A 19,944-nucleotide genomic window follows, 5' to 3' on the forward strand; every position below is an offset into this window, starting at 1 on the left:
ACTCTTGCACGAACAGCAAGCTGATCCAATAAATGTTCAATGGGGTTGAGGTCAGGACTGCTGGCAGGTCATTCCATCCTCTCCTCTCCCCAAATTCTAGAGGTAGTCTCTAATAAACCGCCTCTGTAGGGTCAAGCGTTGTCATCTTGGAGGAGAGAGTTCGGTCACAGACTGTGGAGATATGGGATTGCCACTGGTTGCAGGATCTCATCTTGATATCTCTCTGGATTGAGATTGACAACCAGGTGCCAATTAGGCTCCTGATTGTCAGCATCTGGGGGTACCAGAACCCCAAAACAAACGTCAATAACAACAGCAAAATAAGCTGCTCATCCCACAAATGCATGTTCCTTACAAATGTTTAAATTTAAAACATTTACAGTTTTAAAAGGGAAAAAAACAGGCTTTATGGCAGCATAAGCTTTATTGCCACAAAGCATTGTTACAACAAAGAAATAATCTACCAAACACAAATTTCCTTACTTTTAATGCAAAGTTAAATTTTTTTATTTCCTTAAGTGTTTAACAATGATTTGTGCGCAACGGTGTACCTTTGTTGAAGCAGGCCGCTCCAATCGCAATGTCATCAAGAGCAACATCAGCATTCGACCCATCCCCCCACACAGCTGTTATCCTGACATGGAACCTGGAGCAAAGCACATACCATGTTTGTATTTGAAGACTTGTAGTTTCTAGTAAAGATGAAGTCTGTTTCAAAACAATAGCAATTACTGTTTTTGTTTATTTACCCATAATGGAGGCCAGTGAGCTCTAGGGCAACATCTTCCCAATCATCTGTCCACTGACCATTTCTCTCCCATACCAGTGGTGCAATGGTGGTCCCATTTTCTTCTATCGCCACCACCAACGAACCATTAAAGTCTCCGTATAAGTACAGAGAGAATCGCATCTATACAGAAAAATGGGAACAAGGGGTAAAGCCTCAAATGGGGGGGGGATAACAGTATAACAACAAAACTAATACACAACTGTATCTAATAAACAACTGACCTGACAGGCAGCAGAAGACACTGGTGGAGGGAAAGAGGAGCTCCGAATGGACGCCTCTCGGGGAGGATTACTTTCCCTTACCTTCAAAAACAGAAAGTGCCCTAGGGACACACAATAAAACTTACACAGCTGAACAAACCCATGATCATGATAAAACTTTCTTTTGAGATTTTATTATGGCTGTCATAGTCCTTAAAGGCACATTATATACTCCTGGTTTATTGTTTGACAGGAACCAGAGGTCTTTGAAGTAAATACGGTGCTGAAAAGCATAAAGGACATTAGTTACGTTTGTAACAGTATGAATGATCTGCAGCTGCATTTATATGAGCCATATAAACTCTTTCATATGCAAAAATTTCGTATGGTTGTAGTCTAACAAGGCATTCCTATCATAGGCTTAGACTACAAAAAGGAAAAGAGACATCTTGTCAAAATTAGTTTTAACAAAAGGGAATTTGAAGTTTGTTGTTAAAAACATTTTTTTCTTTTAAAGTTTCTGTCATTAACACCCCAATGCTTATTCGGAATGGAATAATTTATCAATGTACCTCTGGTTTACCACTGGGACAACAGTGCAATCAGGTTGTTAACAGGAGCATTTGACACAAACTGCACACAAACACTCAGAGAGCCAACCTTGTGTTTGCTGCAGAGCAACACCCTGCATTTCGTTGTCCTCCAAAAACTCTTCTCCAGTGACCCTTCTCCACCCCGAGTGATGGTTGGACACTGACCAGCCACAGGCATCGAGTTCAAACGAACAGTGTGAGCCAAAAAAAAGACCAGCTGGGAGAGAGGAAGATTGTTATTCACAGGATTGAAGAAATACAACAAGAATGCCTGTTTTCAGCTTCCACAGACATATCAGGAGTACAAAATAAATATTTACAGGTTTGGGCATGTGCAATTTCTTTTTTTATAAATACAAAAATGATTCAATCTCTGTGCTTATGCAGACAATAAACATCATTTATAAGTTAGGTCGCTTGTTTTCCTCTGCTATATATAAATACATGAGTTATAAGAGTGTGAATAATGTCCTGAAGATGACATACTTTATTACCAATCTCTCAGGCCAAAACCAGCTCTCTTTTAGGCCATACCCCTAGTGTCCCTGCCCAGCTCCTCAACCTTCCCTTTGGGTTATGACATTCAAGTCTGAACCAAGTGAAGATGTTTGTCGGATTCTCGGGTCAGATTTGTAGTTGAAAGTTGACATGATTGCTCTCTACCTGTTTCAAGACCAAACAAGTATTAAGTCCTGATTAGAAGGTCTGTTGTTTCTGCTTCAGTTTTATTCCTGGGATAAAACTCCTCATTCCTGTTCTAAATATTGGCAGGGCAAACATTTGGAGAGGGAGAGGATTGTGCGGAAGAATCAGGTATGAAACATATTTGAGATTTATTACACATTACTTTTGTATATTTACAGAAGGTTTATCTTACCTGTAAGTTTTTTTAACTAGTAGCTCCTTCCTAAAATGTCATGAATAGGCAAATATACTGTATTCAGTAAATTCCCCTGTTGATTCTTTATTTAATCAAAAAGCGTTTACTTAAATGAGACAAATGTTGGAAGATTCCCTGTAAGAAAAACTAGGCCAGTTACTCCACAAAAAGAATAAAAGTTGTCCAGATTTTACATCTGATCTTGCTGAAATAAAAACACAGACATAAATTAAATGACAGGACAAAGTGCAGCATGACACTTAAGCAGAGTAATTTATGAGCACTGAGAGAGGAGAGACTTTGTTGCCAGTTAGAAAATAAAATGTCTGCCACTGTGACACAGTTACTTTCCCCCAGGGATCCACAACTCAGGGGCTGTAAATAGCCCTGATTCATTGATTTGATCCGTGACTGAAGTGGGGTCTGGAGGTTCTCAGTGTGGCAAAGTGTTTTTTTCTGAACTAAATGATTGAAGTTTCCAAATGAGAAGAAGGAAGCTTTTTTTGGCAAGTTGGTGGAGAAAAAATGTAATGACTGTTTTTTCAGCAGCATGTTTTTCAAAGTTGGGATTTCAAAAGACAAATAAATGTAAAAGGGCTGCATCGTACTATGATTAATCATCTTATACTGTAAGTGCTGACATTTTTGGGGGTGTGAATTCAAGATGAAATCTTTATGGCCAAGGAAGAAAAGGAGCACAAGTTGATTAGAGTGTTTTGAATCATCAGAGGACAGAAGCACTGTCGGGCTGCATATGAAAGTGAACTCCTGCACTTTAAATATATTGAGTATAGGCTCTTGATATTGAATAATCTGGTACGCAGTCATAAGGTTTAAAGTTCAGCATACACTTAAACTTTAATACAGCTAATGAAATGCACTTCAGCCTGCCAGTATCCTCATACTCTGTTTTGAGGACTCCCACACTGCATGCTGGAGGACTTTACTCTTTATCTGCAGTCACACAAACTGAGACATACATATCTTTATTTGTTTTCACACATCCATTCACAGACAAGCCAATTGTGAAGGTTCCTTTTGAAGTTTTATTAATATAAATCAAAGGCCACAATTTGCATCCATGCAACATCCTTTTGCATTAAAAAAACTTACCACAGATGAGGCCCTCATCCTCTCCTAAAGGACAGTCAGTGTGAAAGTTGCACACTTGGCTCTGGTCTATGCATCCTCTTGAGTTTTCACAGTGGAAAGATTCACCACATGGCGCATCGAGCTCATCAATCTGATCTGTATCACAACAACCACATGATAAATTTACAAAGATGTGCATCCACTGAGAGCTTGAAATAAAACCACTGCAAAAAGGGTCTGCAGATGGTTAAAAGTAGGGCTGGACAATTAATCGCAAATCACATTAAATTGCAATATGGGCCACTGCATTTTTCAAATTGCATAAGGTGCAATATTTCTTTAACCTGAAATTTGTGCAAAAATACCAATTCAAAGCATTTTTTTGCTGCAGAGATGTTATGCATTACATGTCATGCAATCATTCAAGTGCCATTTTTTTGAGAATACAGAAAAATCCTACTTTCTCCATTTTTGTAGGTTTTTCTTACTGAACATGAGAATGACATCAAAATGATCACTCCTTTTGATACCGAAGAGTCAAAATGATCACAATTAGATATAAAAGAAGATTCAAATTGTTTAGTCCTTTTTTGATCTTACATTTTGTTGGTTATGATATTGAATGATTTATTGCTTGTGTTTGTTAAAAATACGTACATAAGATGAATAACTTTAGAAATAATTGTATTTCAAATTGCAATTGCAATTTTGGGGGAAAAAATCACAATTAGATTATTTTCCCAAATCATTCAGCCTTAGGCAAAAGCCATGCAACCCTGAAGTGAAAATGTTGTTTTTTCTTTTAAAGTTCAACATTTTGGCCTTCTTCCTCTTTTCTCTTAGCCAAGCACAAGATGTGAAGGTCAACATCACACTAATGTCTGAAAACAAGCTACAGCCCGTAACCGGAGTCTTTTGCTGAGCCAAGAGGCTAGCTGAGCCCCTTTAACATATTAAGAATTTCTCATTCCGTCACAAAAATGCTTTTAATTGAAATAGTAATATACTATTGACTGAGTAAACCTTGTGAAGTGAGCCACTGAGTGAAGATGTGCAATTCACGAATGAGCATGTTCTTCAAAACAAATATTTTATGTTAGCTGTGGTATTTACCTCCTGTTTGAGTGCCAGTTTTCTTTCCTTCATCCTTTGTCGTTATTCAATCCTAACTTAAAAAGCCAAACTGCTACCAAATTAAGAGCCATTTGGGAGCCAAACAACCAGTTCTACTGGTGACTTATGACAGTTTGTTGTGACAGATTTCCTGTCACAATGACCTCTACTGAAACTGCACTTCTGTCAGTAATGGAACCACTGCGTTTGGCTAGAGCAGCTGGTCAGTCCTCAGTTCTTTTACTGCTGGATCTGTCTGCTGCCTTTGACACAGTAAACCACCAAATCCTCCTCTCCACACTCTCTTCACTTGGTATCTCAGGATTTGCCCTCCAGTGGTTTAAGTCCTTCCTCACTGGGAGATCTTTTAGAGAATCATGGAGGGGAGAAGTGTCCAAACTGCATGGCTTATCAACAGGGGTGCCTCAAGGGTCAGCACTTGGTCCCCTACTTTTCTCACCATACACCACCTCACTTGGTGCAAATCCACTCCCATGGCTTTTCTTATCACTGCTATGCAGATGATACACAGCTTTTCCTATCCTTTCCACCAGATGACACAACTGTCTCAACTCGGATCTCATCCTGCCTTGCTGTTTTTTCTAAATGGATGAGGGAACGTCACTTTCAGCTCAACCTGTCCAAGACTGAGCTTAATATAATTCCAGCCAATCCCACTGTGGAACCACAGATCAGTATCCAGCTTGGATCAAATAATGTCATGCCCTCTAAGTCTGCCCAAAATCTGGGTGTCATGATTGATGACCAGCTAACCTTCAAGGTTCATGTGGCCTCAATTACTCAGTCCTGTTTGCCCTCTAGAACATCAAGAGGATCAGACCCTACCTGACAGAGCATGGTACACAGCTCCTGGTACAGGATTTTGTAATATCACACATTGACTACTGCAACTCATTACTGGCAGGCCTCCCTGCATGCACGGTTAAACCTCTGTAGATGATCCAGAATGCAGCAGCACGTCTGGTCTTCAACCAACCTAAGAGAGCTCATGTTACTCCTCTTTTCATCTCTCTACACTGGCTTCCAGTTGCGGCTCGCATTAAATTCAAAACTCTAATCATTGCTTACAAAGCAGTAACCAAAACTGCTCCTGTTCACCTGGACTCCCTCATCCAGGTCTAAACAACTTCTTTCCCACTGTGCTCTGCCAGCAAAAGGTGTCTGATATTTCCAGCACATCAGGCACCTAAGTCACTAATCCGACTCTTCTCCTCTGTTGTCCCTAAATGGTGGAATGAATTACCCAACTCCATTTGATCCACAGAGTCCCTCTCTACTTTCAAGAGAAAGCTAAAGACCCAGCTCTTTAGAGAACACTATGCACTTAGCTAGACTGTTCTCCCCTGTTGTCCCCAGTGGTAGAATAAATCTCCCAGCTACAGTTAGCTCGCACTGTCCTGCTCTATTTCTGGGATTTTTATGCCCAGCTCCTTGTGAGTGACCCAGCACTTGGTACTTTGGTCATTAGTGTTGTGAAGACAATTTAATTGATGGTGATGTTGAGAGATCTCACATTTTGGTTGTTTCACTGTTGATGTTTATATATAAAAAAAAAAAAACTTGTATACATAATGTGCTTTGCCTTTAACACTGCATGGTGGCACCTGCACCCAATTTGATCTGTAGCACTTTGTGGCACTTACTGATGTTGTTTCATCTTGTCTAGATCTTTGCTTGTGTTGTTCTTGCTCTCAAATGTATGTCGCTTTGGATAGAAGCATCTGCTAAATGACACTGTAACATTGTAACATTGTTACATTGTAACGAGCCAGACAGGAAATTGGTGGACCAATCTTCAGCCGAGGAAACACAGGTAAGATGAGAGTTTAAATGTGCTAGAGACTTTTTAAAAGATTCCTCCCTGCTGCCTCTGTGACCTTTTAAAAAACGTTTTGAACATTTCATTACTTTCAGGAAATAAAAGTAACTTAAGGATGCTTATATTTTCACACAATTTGACAACTTAGCATAGTTGTAAACAAAACATGGCCTTTTTTTTGCGTGGTGGTCAAAACGAAGATTCACAGCGTTTAACATGTTTGACAATTAAAACAATTTACAATGAGGTTTTCAGGCAGAAAACACTTCTTATATTTACAGTATATACAGATCGAGATCAGCGAAGAGATAAAAGGTGCTGCTTAGTCCACAGAGGGTTGAAAAATCAAGGCAAATCAAAAGTTCCTAAATAGAGCTTTGAAAAACTTCTTTATCATCTCAAGCCCTTTGCAAAAATGTGAAACTGTGACAGGACTTCGATATACTTTATGTTGGGCATAACATATGCTTCAAATTCTTTAGCGATACCTTTGAAGAGGAACCAGTAATCACAGCTCTACAAAACACAAATACTCACCTGAGTCACAGTCAATGAGCTCTAGGGAGTCCAAAGCCACAGTAGCCTTATCTTCACCCAAACAGGAAGTGTAGAGCAGGGTCACCTGAAAGGATTCGTCGATCTGGCCGATCATAGTCAATAGAACCTCCCACTCTCCCCTGTATAAACCAATCAGATCAATAACCTTAAGACTCATCTGCATAATACAAAATGTTAAGATGATGTATTGCACAAAAGCAGAAAAACAGTAAATACAGAGGCTTAAATAATTTCTAACTTGAATCATTTTTTTTTCTAGTTTACATCCAAACAAACACTGAAGCTCATGAGGATTTTGGGGCCTTTGCTTGCACACAAACACCTAGATTTAACAGCCATTAAGTTGATCCAAATGTATTAAAAAACACACACACATTTTTTGTCAGTCTGCAACTTTCATCTTTTGCTTTTTGCTTCCTTCCAGCAAAATATTGAATCAATTCTCATATGCTGTCAGCTGGAGTCATATGAACGCAATGAAAGAGAATAAATCTCTCAAAGTGATGATCATGAGGCTTTAGCTCCCCTAAAGATGAAACCTTTTTTTTTTATGTCAGCGTACCATCTTAAATTCATGTTTTGACAGCATCTTCACTTAGCTTTAATTTAAGTGTATCTCTGTTTATAAATCCCTGCTGTTACAGCTTCAAGGTACAGCACATTAGGTAGAGGGGGTCAGAAGTTTTTACTATAGGGAGTGCAGTTAAATGATGATAATGCGTGCAATTGAGAAGCCATTTTAAAAGGCACAGTGTTGGTTTTGCAGTAAAAGTCGTTCAGCTAGTTACTGGAAAGAATAAGTAGTACAGGATGGTTGATTTGCAGGTAAGTGGGAGTTAAATTATGGGCTGGATAAATGAAAGTACTGTATGTGTGTTTCTCATAATGGAATTGCTCAGTCCATTACAGCAGAGACACAAACAAAGTCAGTGTACAAGCTTCTTGCCTATGCCCATCCATCCCTCTTCTGTCACAACCAATTAAATAAATCTATTTACAGAGTCTGCATTTAGAGACACAAATGCTTTTAGCTGCTCTGAAGACAGCTGGACCTCGGCATTAGATCAACAGGAAATACCTGTTTCCATTGACCAAAGATACACAGGGACCACTGGCCCCTTACCTTTCTAGGCACTGTCCCACATGGAAGATAAGAACCATTTCTTGCGTTTAACCTCAGTATCACAGAAGATAAAGGTATTAGTTTCTGTGCCCTTGCTCACATTGAAAGCCTCTGTCACCTTTCATTGCAGTGAATCTGAGCTCCCTTCGGTTATTTAATAAGTTGGACCTTTACTTGACAAGCACTTCCAATCAGTGAAGATGTGGGCCTTTACTGTTTGACACTAATCAAATGGACATGAGCTGCATAACTTATGAGTAAACCTGTAAACAAAACATATCCTGTTTAAAAAGAGGCACACAGAAGTGGTTTGAGTTTGTTTCCTGACCTGTGGTTATCACGGCTCTTGCTGTTGAGAACCACTGACTGGACCGTTGATCCTGAGAGGAATGGCTTTATCAGGACCGTAAGGTTTCCCCACGTTGGACCGGCTTCATACAGAGCCACCTGCAGCATGCAGCCCCTAGTGCTTCTTGGCAGGACTGGACTGGTTAGGTGGTACTCACATCTCCCAGAGGCCTCTGCAGCAGGGGAGGGGCTTAAGTAGAGGAAGTGCCCTAAGGTAATCAAACAGAGAAGGATAGTCATGTTTGAGCGTTTAATAGCTACATCACTGTACATTTGGGTTATTAAATTAAGGCTGATCAATTCTTAACAAATATATAATTGCAATTATTTTGACTCATTGAAAATTCTACATGAACTGTTATATTAAAGGGAATTATAATTTTACGTCTTTCTAATTCTTGACAAGACAAAAATATTTAAATGTTTGCATTAAGTGTAAAGCATAACATATCTGCCTCAAAAACTGATTAAATATATATTTTAGTAAACATTTTAGGCTAAAGAAATATTGCCTCTTCTGTGATTTGAAAACTGCAGTAAGCAATATTTATATAGCACTTTTAAAACACTCGGTCACAAAGTGCTTCACAAAAAGAAAAATAAATAAATAAAACAGATAATCCACACAAGGAGAAAAATAAATCACATCATATCGTACATGATCAAACAAGACAAAATAGTAATACACAACAAATTGGAGGAGCTTCAAGTTACAAATTCACAAGAAAGCTTGTCTAAACAAGTGAGTTTTTAAATATTTCTTAAAACATTCAACATTCCAGCAACTCTGCTGATTTGACAGACTGCGGGAGTTTATTCCACGGGGGGGGGGGGGGGCTAGCTCAGAGAAGCCTCGATCACCTTTAGTTTTGAAATTAGAAGAAGGGATGTACAGGAGGCTGAGATTAGATGATCTGAGCGGGCGAGGGGGGATATATGGAAAAAGGAGGTGAGAAATGTAAGTAGGAGCAAGGCCATGCAGTGCTTTATATGTGAGTAACAGGATTTTGTAGTTGATTCTGACTTTTACTGGAAGCCAATGGAGAGATGCAAGAATGGGTGTGATGTGAGACCGGTGGCTGGATCTGGTTAACAGTCTGGCTGCAGCATTTTGAACTTATTGTAGGCGGTTTAGGGAAGACTGCATCAGGCTATATTGTGATTTGATCTAAATTTCGATAAATTTCACAGCCCTAGTCATCATTTTGTTGAAAACTTCAACTTCAGGAAGGCTCTAAGACTGCATTAGAGATCATCATGCACATAAACACAACAGATTTTAAGAGAGACACCCTGACACACAGAGCTCTGAGTCAGCTCTCAGATTGTTTACTGGGTTTTCTAACCTCTTACTGTGTTTCAATGACTTTCTCCTCAGCACTCGACACTCTTACCCTGAGAGCTTCCCACTGAGTGGTCCGTCACAGGCATCCCAGCACGAGTGTATGGTTGCTGTGGCGACACCACTGACCAGTCACTTTGATCAGTGTGATTTGATAGAGTCCAGTGGCACAGAGATTCAAAATCACAGGAGGTACCTAAAAGACAGAAAGCGAGAGTTTAGCTTCCAACTTAGAGTTTTAAAGGGTGAATATTTGAAGACGTGAATAGAAAAAAAGGCAAAACAATATTGATCTCATATAAAGCAGTGTTTCCCCTACCATTCTATAAGGGGGCACCCTGCCCCCCCAACAGCACCCCCTGCCCCCCTTGAACGTCGAGTCAATTTCATTTAATTGTATTTTCAATATACCGCCAGATCACAATAGATGTCATTCAAGGATATCTTTCCTATAGAGCAGGTCTATACCTGGTCCCTTTATTAAACAAACTAAATAGCCCTATGTTATTTATCTTGTTTACATGAATGTATTTAAATTCTGAGTCCTGGTTTTCTGCTCGTTCCCTCTGACTCCATGACCAGAGCTGAGCAAACCCACACACTTACTGACCAGAGAGCCCCGCACCCTCCTCACCATGTCAGAGTTAGGGTCTAGTGTTTGCTGGATTGCTTTGACTCAGTATCATGAGAGAGAGTTCTCCAATGCAACTGATTTATCCTCTAAAGTTGTGTATGAACCGATGCTCCGCTTGTTTTACGTCTGAGATAGTTAAACGAGCGTTGGATTTTTGGTGTGAGATTGCAGCAATTGCGCACAAGTTATTGAATTCTTGCAACGAGTCTGACACTTGTCATGTGGGAAAATCCTGCCATCCTCCGTATATCACGCTGCAAATAGACAAACTGGTGGGAAACGTGGTTAAAATCAGCGACAGTTGGGCACCAACTCCCTCTTGATCTTCTCACCACAGCAGGCAATACGCGCGGTCCCTCACAGGGGTGTTGGGGCAGGTGAGCCGTGAATATTGGAGGGGATCAGTTCCTATACAGACTGACTGAGCAGCTCATCTGCGGGTCACCCGATGATCATTTTATCATTTTAACATTTTAACATTCATTGTGGATGGCCCCTTTTGTCTTTTTATTCCTCGCACACATGTTTCTCATTGCGCCTCGTGCTATTGGCGATATTTCTGGTGGTTATTTACACTCTAAAATAAACCTCGTCCACATGCAGATTACGAGAGAACCTCTTCAACCTTTATAAACATAGGAGTGTTGACAAAAGATCACACAGGAATAGAGACAACAGGAGGAGATGGAGACATGCAATGTGTGTGGACAATAATAGTGAAGAGAGAGAAAATTAGTAGATAAAGTCAGTGGAGGACAATCAATCATCATAAAGCACATTTATCAAAATACATAATATTACCTATTATAAATATTTTATGTTACAATAAACAGTTTCCTAAATCATTTTTTTGGTTAATTATTTGTTAAATCTTTCAGATGTCAGACTCATTTGCATGTAGGGAGGCCTTTTTGACAGCATAGGTAAACTTTACACTTAATATTGGTATGATGCAGTCCTAAAGTTACTCCTGATGTGGTAGGAAGGCAAAAAGGTACATTTCCAACCCTGTCATTCATACATGCACAAATAAATAATGATAGATAGAATGTTATATTGACAGCTGGAAATTAGAGAATCACATGAACACCAGGATTCCTGTAACTGTTTGTGTTGGTGTCCCGCTGCACACTGAAAATGGCTTTGTGACCCAATTTTTGGTCCCGACCCACCAGTTGAGAACCAAGGGACAAGTTTAATGAGCAACTGCTGTCTACCACTTTCATATAATTCATTTTACTTCTAATGCAAATGCCAAATATTTCACAACAAATTATTGCTGTTCTTAGCATGTAATACACAAAAACCTAGTTATTTATTACTCTTAATCCTCTGACTATTAAATATCGATAATAGAGAACAAACAGTGTCTGTTATTCAACCAAAATGAGATGAAACTTATTGTTTTGAAACTCAGAGTCAGAGTAGAGATGCAGTAGACTGTTGTGGCTCACGAGAAATGAATTTCATGTTTTCAATGCAACAAGCTGTTTTTCTCAGATTATTAAATCTTTATTAAGTAAATACACAAGGTTGTCCAGTTTCAGCTTTTTAGGTCTCAATGAAAACATGAACATAAGCACAAACACAAATTACTCAGATGTCTGTACTCATATGCAAATCAACATAGCTAACAACTGAAAAAAAAAAAAAAAAATCCTAAAAAATGCATTTAAATTCCTGAGTCAAACCTACAAATGACATCTCATAGTTTTCTTGGCTCAAAGCCCAAACATCCTCTTATTTGTTTGGAAACCAAAACCATCTGAACACCCAAATAAAAGGACTCTGTAGAAACTGAATGTGTCTGCCTGTGACTTGAGGAGGGATTTATGAACAGGATGAGGAGGGAAAAGTGGAGGCGTCTGAGACATCATGTGATGATTGGAGAGGAAATTGGCACAACCACTAATTTTAAAAACAGCCAAAGAAATCCCTCTAGGGATGAGGGGAAGTTATAAAGGACAAATTATTGAATCATTATGTCACTGGAACACGCTTTAAAGTCATACAATACTGTAGATGATGCTCTAGACGATTACAGATGACTGAAACTACAACTGTTTCTATTCAGAGGCTGTTTTCCTCTTGTTCAGATGCTGATATGTATATCTTTGTACTTAAAATGAGAAGTTTGTTGGTTAATCATCTTTCCTGTGCTGGATTAGTGGTGATGTATTCATTCTCAAACCTTATGACGTATATGCAGTGATTAAAGTGTAAGTAAACCCCCTGCTCAGAGCTAACTCCGCCAACTTCAGACTTCTGAAAAATGGCTCTGTTCTCACCATGTGGAGTTTACACTCCTGCTAGCTACCAGTATGGTAGCTCTCTACCTACACTGATAGTTATAAAGTGCTGACCCACAGCCTACAAGTGCTATTCTCAACTAGGGCTGGGCAATATATCGAGTATGCTCGATGTATTGCGGCTTTTGCCAGGCATGATGTATAAAATGACTATATCACGAACATGGAGTATAGATTATGTGGAAGTTTTGAGCTGTCATTGTGCATTTCTCGCTGGAGTTTCGCCTCTCCCATTGTTCCTGAACGCATCTCTCTCACAGCAGAGAGCTCATTCCCCCGCCCATTTGGAAAACTCTCCTCCGCACATGTGCGTTTTTTTTTTTATCAGCGGGGGAGAGAGAAGCATTGGGGAGTTAAGGAAGTAATATGGTAAAAACATATTGTGATATAAATTTTAGGCCATATTGCCCAGCCCTACTCTCAACCTCCACCGCTCAGTTGTTGTCTTTAACTTAGGAGTCTTTTAATCAAACTAGCTCTCAACAAGGTTCACTTAAGTTCCAGTATACTAACACTTTTTCTAAATTAAATACAGGTTTATAAAATGTTAGCCATTACAATAACCAGTTGCAGTTGTGCACACATTCAGAAAAAGTTGTACAGTAAAAAGTAGTTAAAAGTGAGGCTGTGACATGTTAATATTGATTTTAAAATTATATAAATAAAAGCTTTCTGTGTGATTTGAAGGTTAGGAATTTGTCCTGTAAGGGGAAAAACAGCAAGCTTTTATCAACATACATTAGCTTCAGTCCCTCGGTCTCTGGGATGCATAATGATAAAATGCAAGCTTTTTCTAAAACTGAAGGTCTTTCACACTCTTTTTTTAGTGAATAGTGACATCAATAACCTTTTGTGAAGCCAGCTCTTCAGTCATGTAATAGAGTTGCACATAACTCTTTCAACTATAACCTACCAGTTATGAGAAGAATGTGTGTCACAAGGTGCCTTGTATCTTGCTGCGCTAGAGATGGCTAAGAATGTCTGATTGTCCTTATTCTTGAGAATATATGGATATTTATCGATTTCTTTAATACACAACAGTGTATTTCCTTCATGTTATTCAGATTTTTGTCATGTTGTTGACATATTCTCCTTGTGGAAAGGATTTTTAGAGGCCCTAAGAACATGTATACAGGAAAAACCCAAGAGTGTTTAGTCTTACCAGCACAACAGCTGCCTCTAGTTGGTGGAAAAAATGACTAAAAGCAAATTGGAAAGGTGTGTTTCCATCTTTTACTGCAAAACAGAGTCAGATCTACTACAGTAGTTATAAATTACTGATATAGATGATCATGGGTAAAACCTCTCTTATTTTTGTGCTCAAACGCTTACACAAAACTCTTACTTTGGCTGTCGCCTTCTAAATCCAAATGATGAAGGAAAAGCTGATCCGAGTAGTTCTCCTCCAGGAAGTGATCCAACAGAGCATGGCAGGTGCTGCTAACTGCACAGAGGAAGACAGAGAAAGTGGTTACGGTTATTGTTTTACTATTGAGAACAATGACCTCATTTCAAGTTAATATACATAATATTCACTTCTGCTTTATTCAAAACCAAACACCCTGTTTGAGTTAAGACCTACAGTTCTCTTGATCCAGAATGATTTGAAAATGTGTTTTGGTAAATAACATTGATATCCAGAGGGAGCTGTTGTGAAAACATCACAGCTTGAAGTTGATGGAGAAATCACAAACAAAAATCAAGCAAAATGAAATAATTTTCTGTAAATATTCTTGAGCTATGAGATGAAAATTCTACATCTTGATATTGGTTTCTTTACCCTATGTGCCTACAGCTATGAGCTTTATAAACAGTATCACATTCAGTGTCACCTTTCAAGTTACAGGCCCTGTCTGTATTATTAACCTGTAACAGAAGTCATCTGAATTCAATCTCTGGAGCCTTTCAAACCAGGTATTTTAACGTTCATGCCCACATCCCTTTACCCTATGTTCCAGAGGGAGCTGGTAAACATGTAAGCCTTCTTGCAAGGTCAGGAGACATGCTGGGAAATTTTCATTTGTAACCCTTTAACTGATCCGAGGCTCATGTTGATACGTTTACATGGACGTAAAGAGTTGGAATAAAAAGCTTAAGTTGAAAATAAAGTTTCTGATCCAATCGTCCCACTAAAAAAGAAATTTCCTTCCAACTGAGATGGGTGGTTCTGATGATTCTTCCCGTTTGGGGTAAAACTTGTCTTACTGTGCATGTCTGCCTGTCTCTTCTACTGCACATGTCTGAAAGTCCACTGCACTGTGTCCATTTATCAAATGCAGGATAGTTACACTGCTGAGCTTGTAGCTTAATTAGTGAGGACAAGAAAAGGGTAGCAGTACATTAGAAACATCCATTTTGGCAAAAAGGCAAAAAATGAACAGGTGACAGACATCCAAAGTCACAGGACATGAGAAAGGATGAGAATGAAACCTTCAGTGACAGCTAAGGGACGAGCACTACAGTAATATCAAGGAGTGTCCAGTGGCATGTGCTCATAGCAATTGTGGCATGCAAACCTAAAACTAGATAGAGAATAATAAAGGTAGAAGCGGGAATTTTGCTTGAACTGGATCACACTCCAGAGAAAGCTTTATTGAGGCATGCTCAAAGACTAAAATACTGTCGTGATTGTAGTGAAATACTTTTTGATTATAGTCTTTTTCTTAGCAACAAAGACTTTCTCTTGAACAAAGATTTGGTTAGGTTTTTATGTCAGTGCATAAAAATTATGATGCATCTATTCAGACTACTTTTGTTTAGCGAGCACAAATGCCAATCTTGTTTTGTTATTTGTTTGTCTGTCATTTTGTATTTTGTTTTGTTTGTGTTGACCTCGTCTGCTTTTGTGGTGTTCTTTATGTACTAATACAATCTTTCTCTGCATCGTCTTTGAGTTTTTATGAAGAGCGCTTTATAAATAAAATGTACAGTTATTATTATTATAACACAATTTCTGAATATCAAAGTGTAAATGTGTAACCAGTTAGTTAAGAGCAGCACCAACATTTTTTTATATATCATTGAAAAACTCTTCAAATAAGCTAAACCAATCCTTCACCCTTGGTCGTCTTTCTCTATCCATTAGACCACAAACATACTGGTACCATGCCTCAGACCTGAGCATGCTGTTTAACGCTTCCACTTTCAGTAAGAACCACAGGGTTGCTCCAGAAATAGAGCCATGTTGTTTAAGAGGCAGTACACTTCACACGTGACTTTGTGACATGACATTCAACATACTAACAGGCATGACCAGTAGACAGTGTGTGTGTGAGTGTGTGTGTGTGGGGGGGGGGGGGGGGTGATCGTAATGCAGGGGGTCATCCCATCTCAACCCCTGTAACCGCCTCTGGACAGTGACATTACTGTTTTCTGAAGCCTCTAAGGCAAGGCCTCCAAGGTCAAGCAGGACAAATTGAATTATTTAAAGGACAGTTTATTAAAAGCAGTTAGTTCTGAAAATGATGCAGGCTGACGGCAACAGCAGTCTAGCTTTTCACAAAAATTGCTATGGATAGATTACTGAATACAGAAACCGGAAAGTTTGGATACTCCATAAACTGGAGGGAATTCATAAAATACTAATAAAAACACATTTGTTTAAAAATAAAAAGCAAACTGTTTTTGGGTAATCCCCCAAAGTTCAATGCTCTGGTCATTGCCTCTCTATTGTCCCCTTTTTCAGTATTTAACTTGGGAAATGAAGGAACACAGAAAACACGTTGTTTCCTTTAGAGAAAGAAGAAAATAAAAAGGTTTTATTTTGCTATTACAAAAACAAAAGCAGAACAGTTAATTACTTCAGCTGCTGTTTACTGCTTGAAAGAAATCTGACTTTGAGTGCTGTCAGTTCCTTTAAAAACAAAGACTGATTTCAGGAGAGTTTATGCCAAGCTTGTGTCAAAAGAGGCAGATTGGACAAAGTGGTTGGTGGTTATTCCTTTTAAAGTTTGAGCATTGCACTTGTGATTGAAATATTCTAGGATCCAGAGTAGTCATCTTTTTTGATGAATGTAACAGCTTGGACACTTATAGACCTGATGACACTTCTACTTCTCCTCTCCCACCAATCCACAGCACGATTTTCAATTTTCATCATGGGGATTTTGTTCTCACTGAAATGAAATTTGTGACAACAAAGATATCTAGACTGTTAACTGTGCTTCAGGGGGAAATGCAGTATTAATTTTGACAACCTGCCAGGTCAAATAACACAGAGAGCTGCCTCAGAAGGTGTAAGATCAATATTCTGGTGTTAAAGACCTGCATTTACACTTGTACTGACTGGACCTTATGAACTGTAAAGTGGTTACAGTTCATCCTGAGGGAAACATAAACGTTTTTGCTGAATTTCATGGTTATCAAAATATTTGACTGAAAAGTCATCTGAGCAAAAAGATTAAGTAAAGTCTCTGTGGTTTCCATAATCTTGTAAACAAATTTCATAGTAATCCAGCAAATAGAGGTACAGACATTCATGGTCATGCATGTTAAGCATGCATCAAAGCTCCAGAATATCAAAGACTCATTTAACAACGATGACACATGCTTGCACTTAGTTTCAGTATTTCAAACAATCAAACCAACAGATAAATCAATACTGGAGCTGTCAAGGGAAAACATTTTTAATCGCAATTAATCTCACAACTTTCACAGTTAACTCCAGATTAATCGCAAATTAACTGCACCATTTTTATCTGTTCTTAATGTAACATACAGAGATATTTTTCAAGATATGAATACCCTTAACAGCACACAAATGGACAGAAATGCTTACTTTATGCAATTGTTTGTTTACAGCAACAACCAAAAATTATCTAGATTAAACTCAAAGATACTGAATGTTCAAAAAATATGCAGAAAGCATAACATGGAAAACTCAAGCCCAACAAGCGACAGCAGTTGGGAATACTGACTTTAAGGTAACATTATTGAATAACGCCAAAATGTAGCGCCTACCTTCACACTTCTAGAAGTGAACTCATCTGTTTTTCTCGGCAGCTTAACACATAACATCGGATCTCAGGCATCACATAAAGAAAATGGTCAGTTAAGTTTGAGATCACTTAAAGATCATTCCCTGGATTCTTCCCGTAGGGGGAAATAAAGGCTCACAGAAATATGGATGCAAATTATTTCCAGCAGAACCTCATCCTTCATGTTGTCTTAGTGTCTCCTTTGTAAACAATCCAGCATGGCCTGCATTTGGCTAGGGGGGTGGCTCTCTGCATTATTTAACCTGAAATTGGATACATTTCTGTAATACATGGTATATTTTATTATCCTGATTTTTATTCATAAAAAGGGTCAAGAAAACATTCATTAATGGGCACAAAGAGATGACATCAGTGTCACACACCTGCCTGAGGCACTCAGAGTAAGAGAAAGAGAACTGCTGACTGGGATCACTTCATGTAAAATGTATGGAAATAAATGCATGTAAATAATGATTACGCTGTCTATAACATTTTCAAACAATGACGAAGGTCTGGACATCATAGACATCACCTTCTCCCTCTAAAAAACATTCTTAGTAAAAGTTTCCCTTGTGACTCCATTATTCTGACAGGTTAAGCCTTGTGAAGAGGCGAGGAGACCTTTTAATAACTTGCTAAAACAATGAAAGAGTAGAATAATATCTACTGAAACAATGTACATAGAAAACAAAAAAATGTAATTCAACATTCTTAAAAAATATTTCAACATACAACTATATAGTTGTCTATACAAGTTGAGAACACATTTTAAACATCAATAACCACATTCAGTCATGTTTCTTTGCTAATAGAAAGGTTTAAATCCTGATTTAAATTCTATTATTTGTACAGCTGTAGAAACACTATGATAACATCTAGAGCCCGACCCATTTATCGGCGGGCTGATTATAGCGTATCACAGAGTAATCAACATCGACCAATATGTAGCCAATATATTAACTTTTCTGCTGCGCGGGGATTTTATCTCTGCTCCTGTCGCTCTGTGTGTGTCCTTGCTGAACTCAGCCCGAGCCTGGCCCCTTTCTCTCAAACACAGAGTTCAGCTGCAGCTCTCCCTCACTCAATGTTGCCAACTTAGCGACTTTGTCACTATATTTAGCGAGTTTTCAGACCCCTCTAGCAACTCTTTTTCAAAAAAGTGACTAGCGACAAATCTAGCGACTTTTTCTGGTGTTATTGGAGAGATTTGGAGACTCTGACGTGAAAGTACGTATCGTTGTTGCTCTTCTCAGTGAGCAGTGGCTGCTGCCGTGGGTCCCTCCCCGTCCTTAAGCACTCACAGGCAGCAAAGTCCTCGCGCAGCAGTCCCTGCTGCAGCTGGACTCACTCAGCTTGTTTTGCTGCTTGCGTGTGCTGCACATGTCAGCTCCGGGTCGTGCCGGTGCGGCTTTCACACAGGGTGCAAGTTTTCTGTATGTCAGCCGCATCTCCCTGCTCTCAAAGCCCTGTCCTTCATAAGTTTTACCTGAATAAACCCCGCTAACAGCGACTTGATTCAGTGTACAGAGGAAGTTTGTCGGGAACTATTCAAAATAAAAGCATTCTGTACAAGTTCAGAGTTTCTCTATAGAAATGCTAAACTGGGCTTTTACTTTGAAAAGCACAAACCAGAAAAGCATTCATATGGTGTTTATCTTTCCTGTGACATATTCTACCAGTGTGGGGACAGAAAGTTTCACTAATAGTAGATCTTTAGAGAACAACTTTATAAAACAGGCACGTTTAAGCTTGTGGCCTTCTTCAGGGTTATCAAGAGACACATTGTAAACATATTCTATGTGCATATTTGCCACAACAATGTAAATATGGCTCTCCATTTATCATTTTCCTATGTAATGGTCCACAGCCACAATAAAAGATGATTATACAGCATTTTAATGTCGTCTAAGTTGCATCTTTGTGAAATAAACAAAGATAAATGCAACTGGTTTTTCACGTCCATGTGTGTTCATGTACAGTATATATCCTGTGTATATCAATGTTCTTATTTCATATATCAGCCAAAATATCAGTTATCGGCCAATATATCGGATATCGGCCGATATATCAGATATCAGCTTTTTTTTAGCCCCCAATATCAGTATCAGCATCAGCCCCAAATGTCCCATATCGGTCAGGCTCTAAT

The 19,944-nt window shown here is 38.9% G+C and overlaps 1 protein-coding gene across 3 annotated transcripts in view; it reads right to left on the minus strand.

The window, feature by feature from the left end:
• Nucleotides 1–19,944, minus strand: part of ltk (leukocyte receptor tyrosine kinase) — a 93,278-nt gene that overhangs the window by 43,291 nt on the left and 30,043 nt on the right. For all 3 annotated transcript variants that reach the window (XM_041812678.1, XM_041812677.1, XM_041812676.1), the window contains exons 2-10: nt 14,168–14,266; nt 9,932–10,075; nt 8,518–8,746; nt 7,046–7,185; nt 3,577–3,711; nt 1,651–1,800; nt 1,012–1,112; nt 750–910; nt 552–646 (exon numbers count right to left, since the gene is read on the minus strand). In XM_041812678.1, the coding sequence (XP_041668612.1) occupies nt 552–646; nt 750–910; nt 1,012–1,112; nt 1,651–1,800; nt 3,577–3,711; nt 7,046–7,185; nt 8,518–8,746; nt 9,932–10,075; nt 14,168–14,266 (1,254 nt within the window). The remainder of the gene's footprint in view (nt 1–551; nt 647–749; nt 911–1,011; nt 1,113–1,650; nt 1,801–3,576; nt 3,712–7,045; nt 7,186–8,517; nt 8,747–9,931; nt 10,076–14,167; nt 14,267–19,944) is intronic.

The sequence above is a fragment of the Cheilinus undulatus genome, linkage group 18 (assembly GCF_018320785.1).
Source record: "Cheilinus undulatus linkage group 18, ASM1832078v1, whole genome shotgun sequence".
NCBI classification, from domain to species: domain Eukaryota; kingdom Metazoa; phylum Chordata; class Actinopteri; order Labriformes; family Labridae; genus Cheilinus; species Cheilinus undulatus.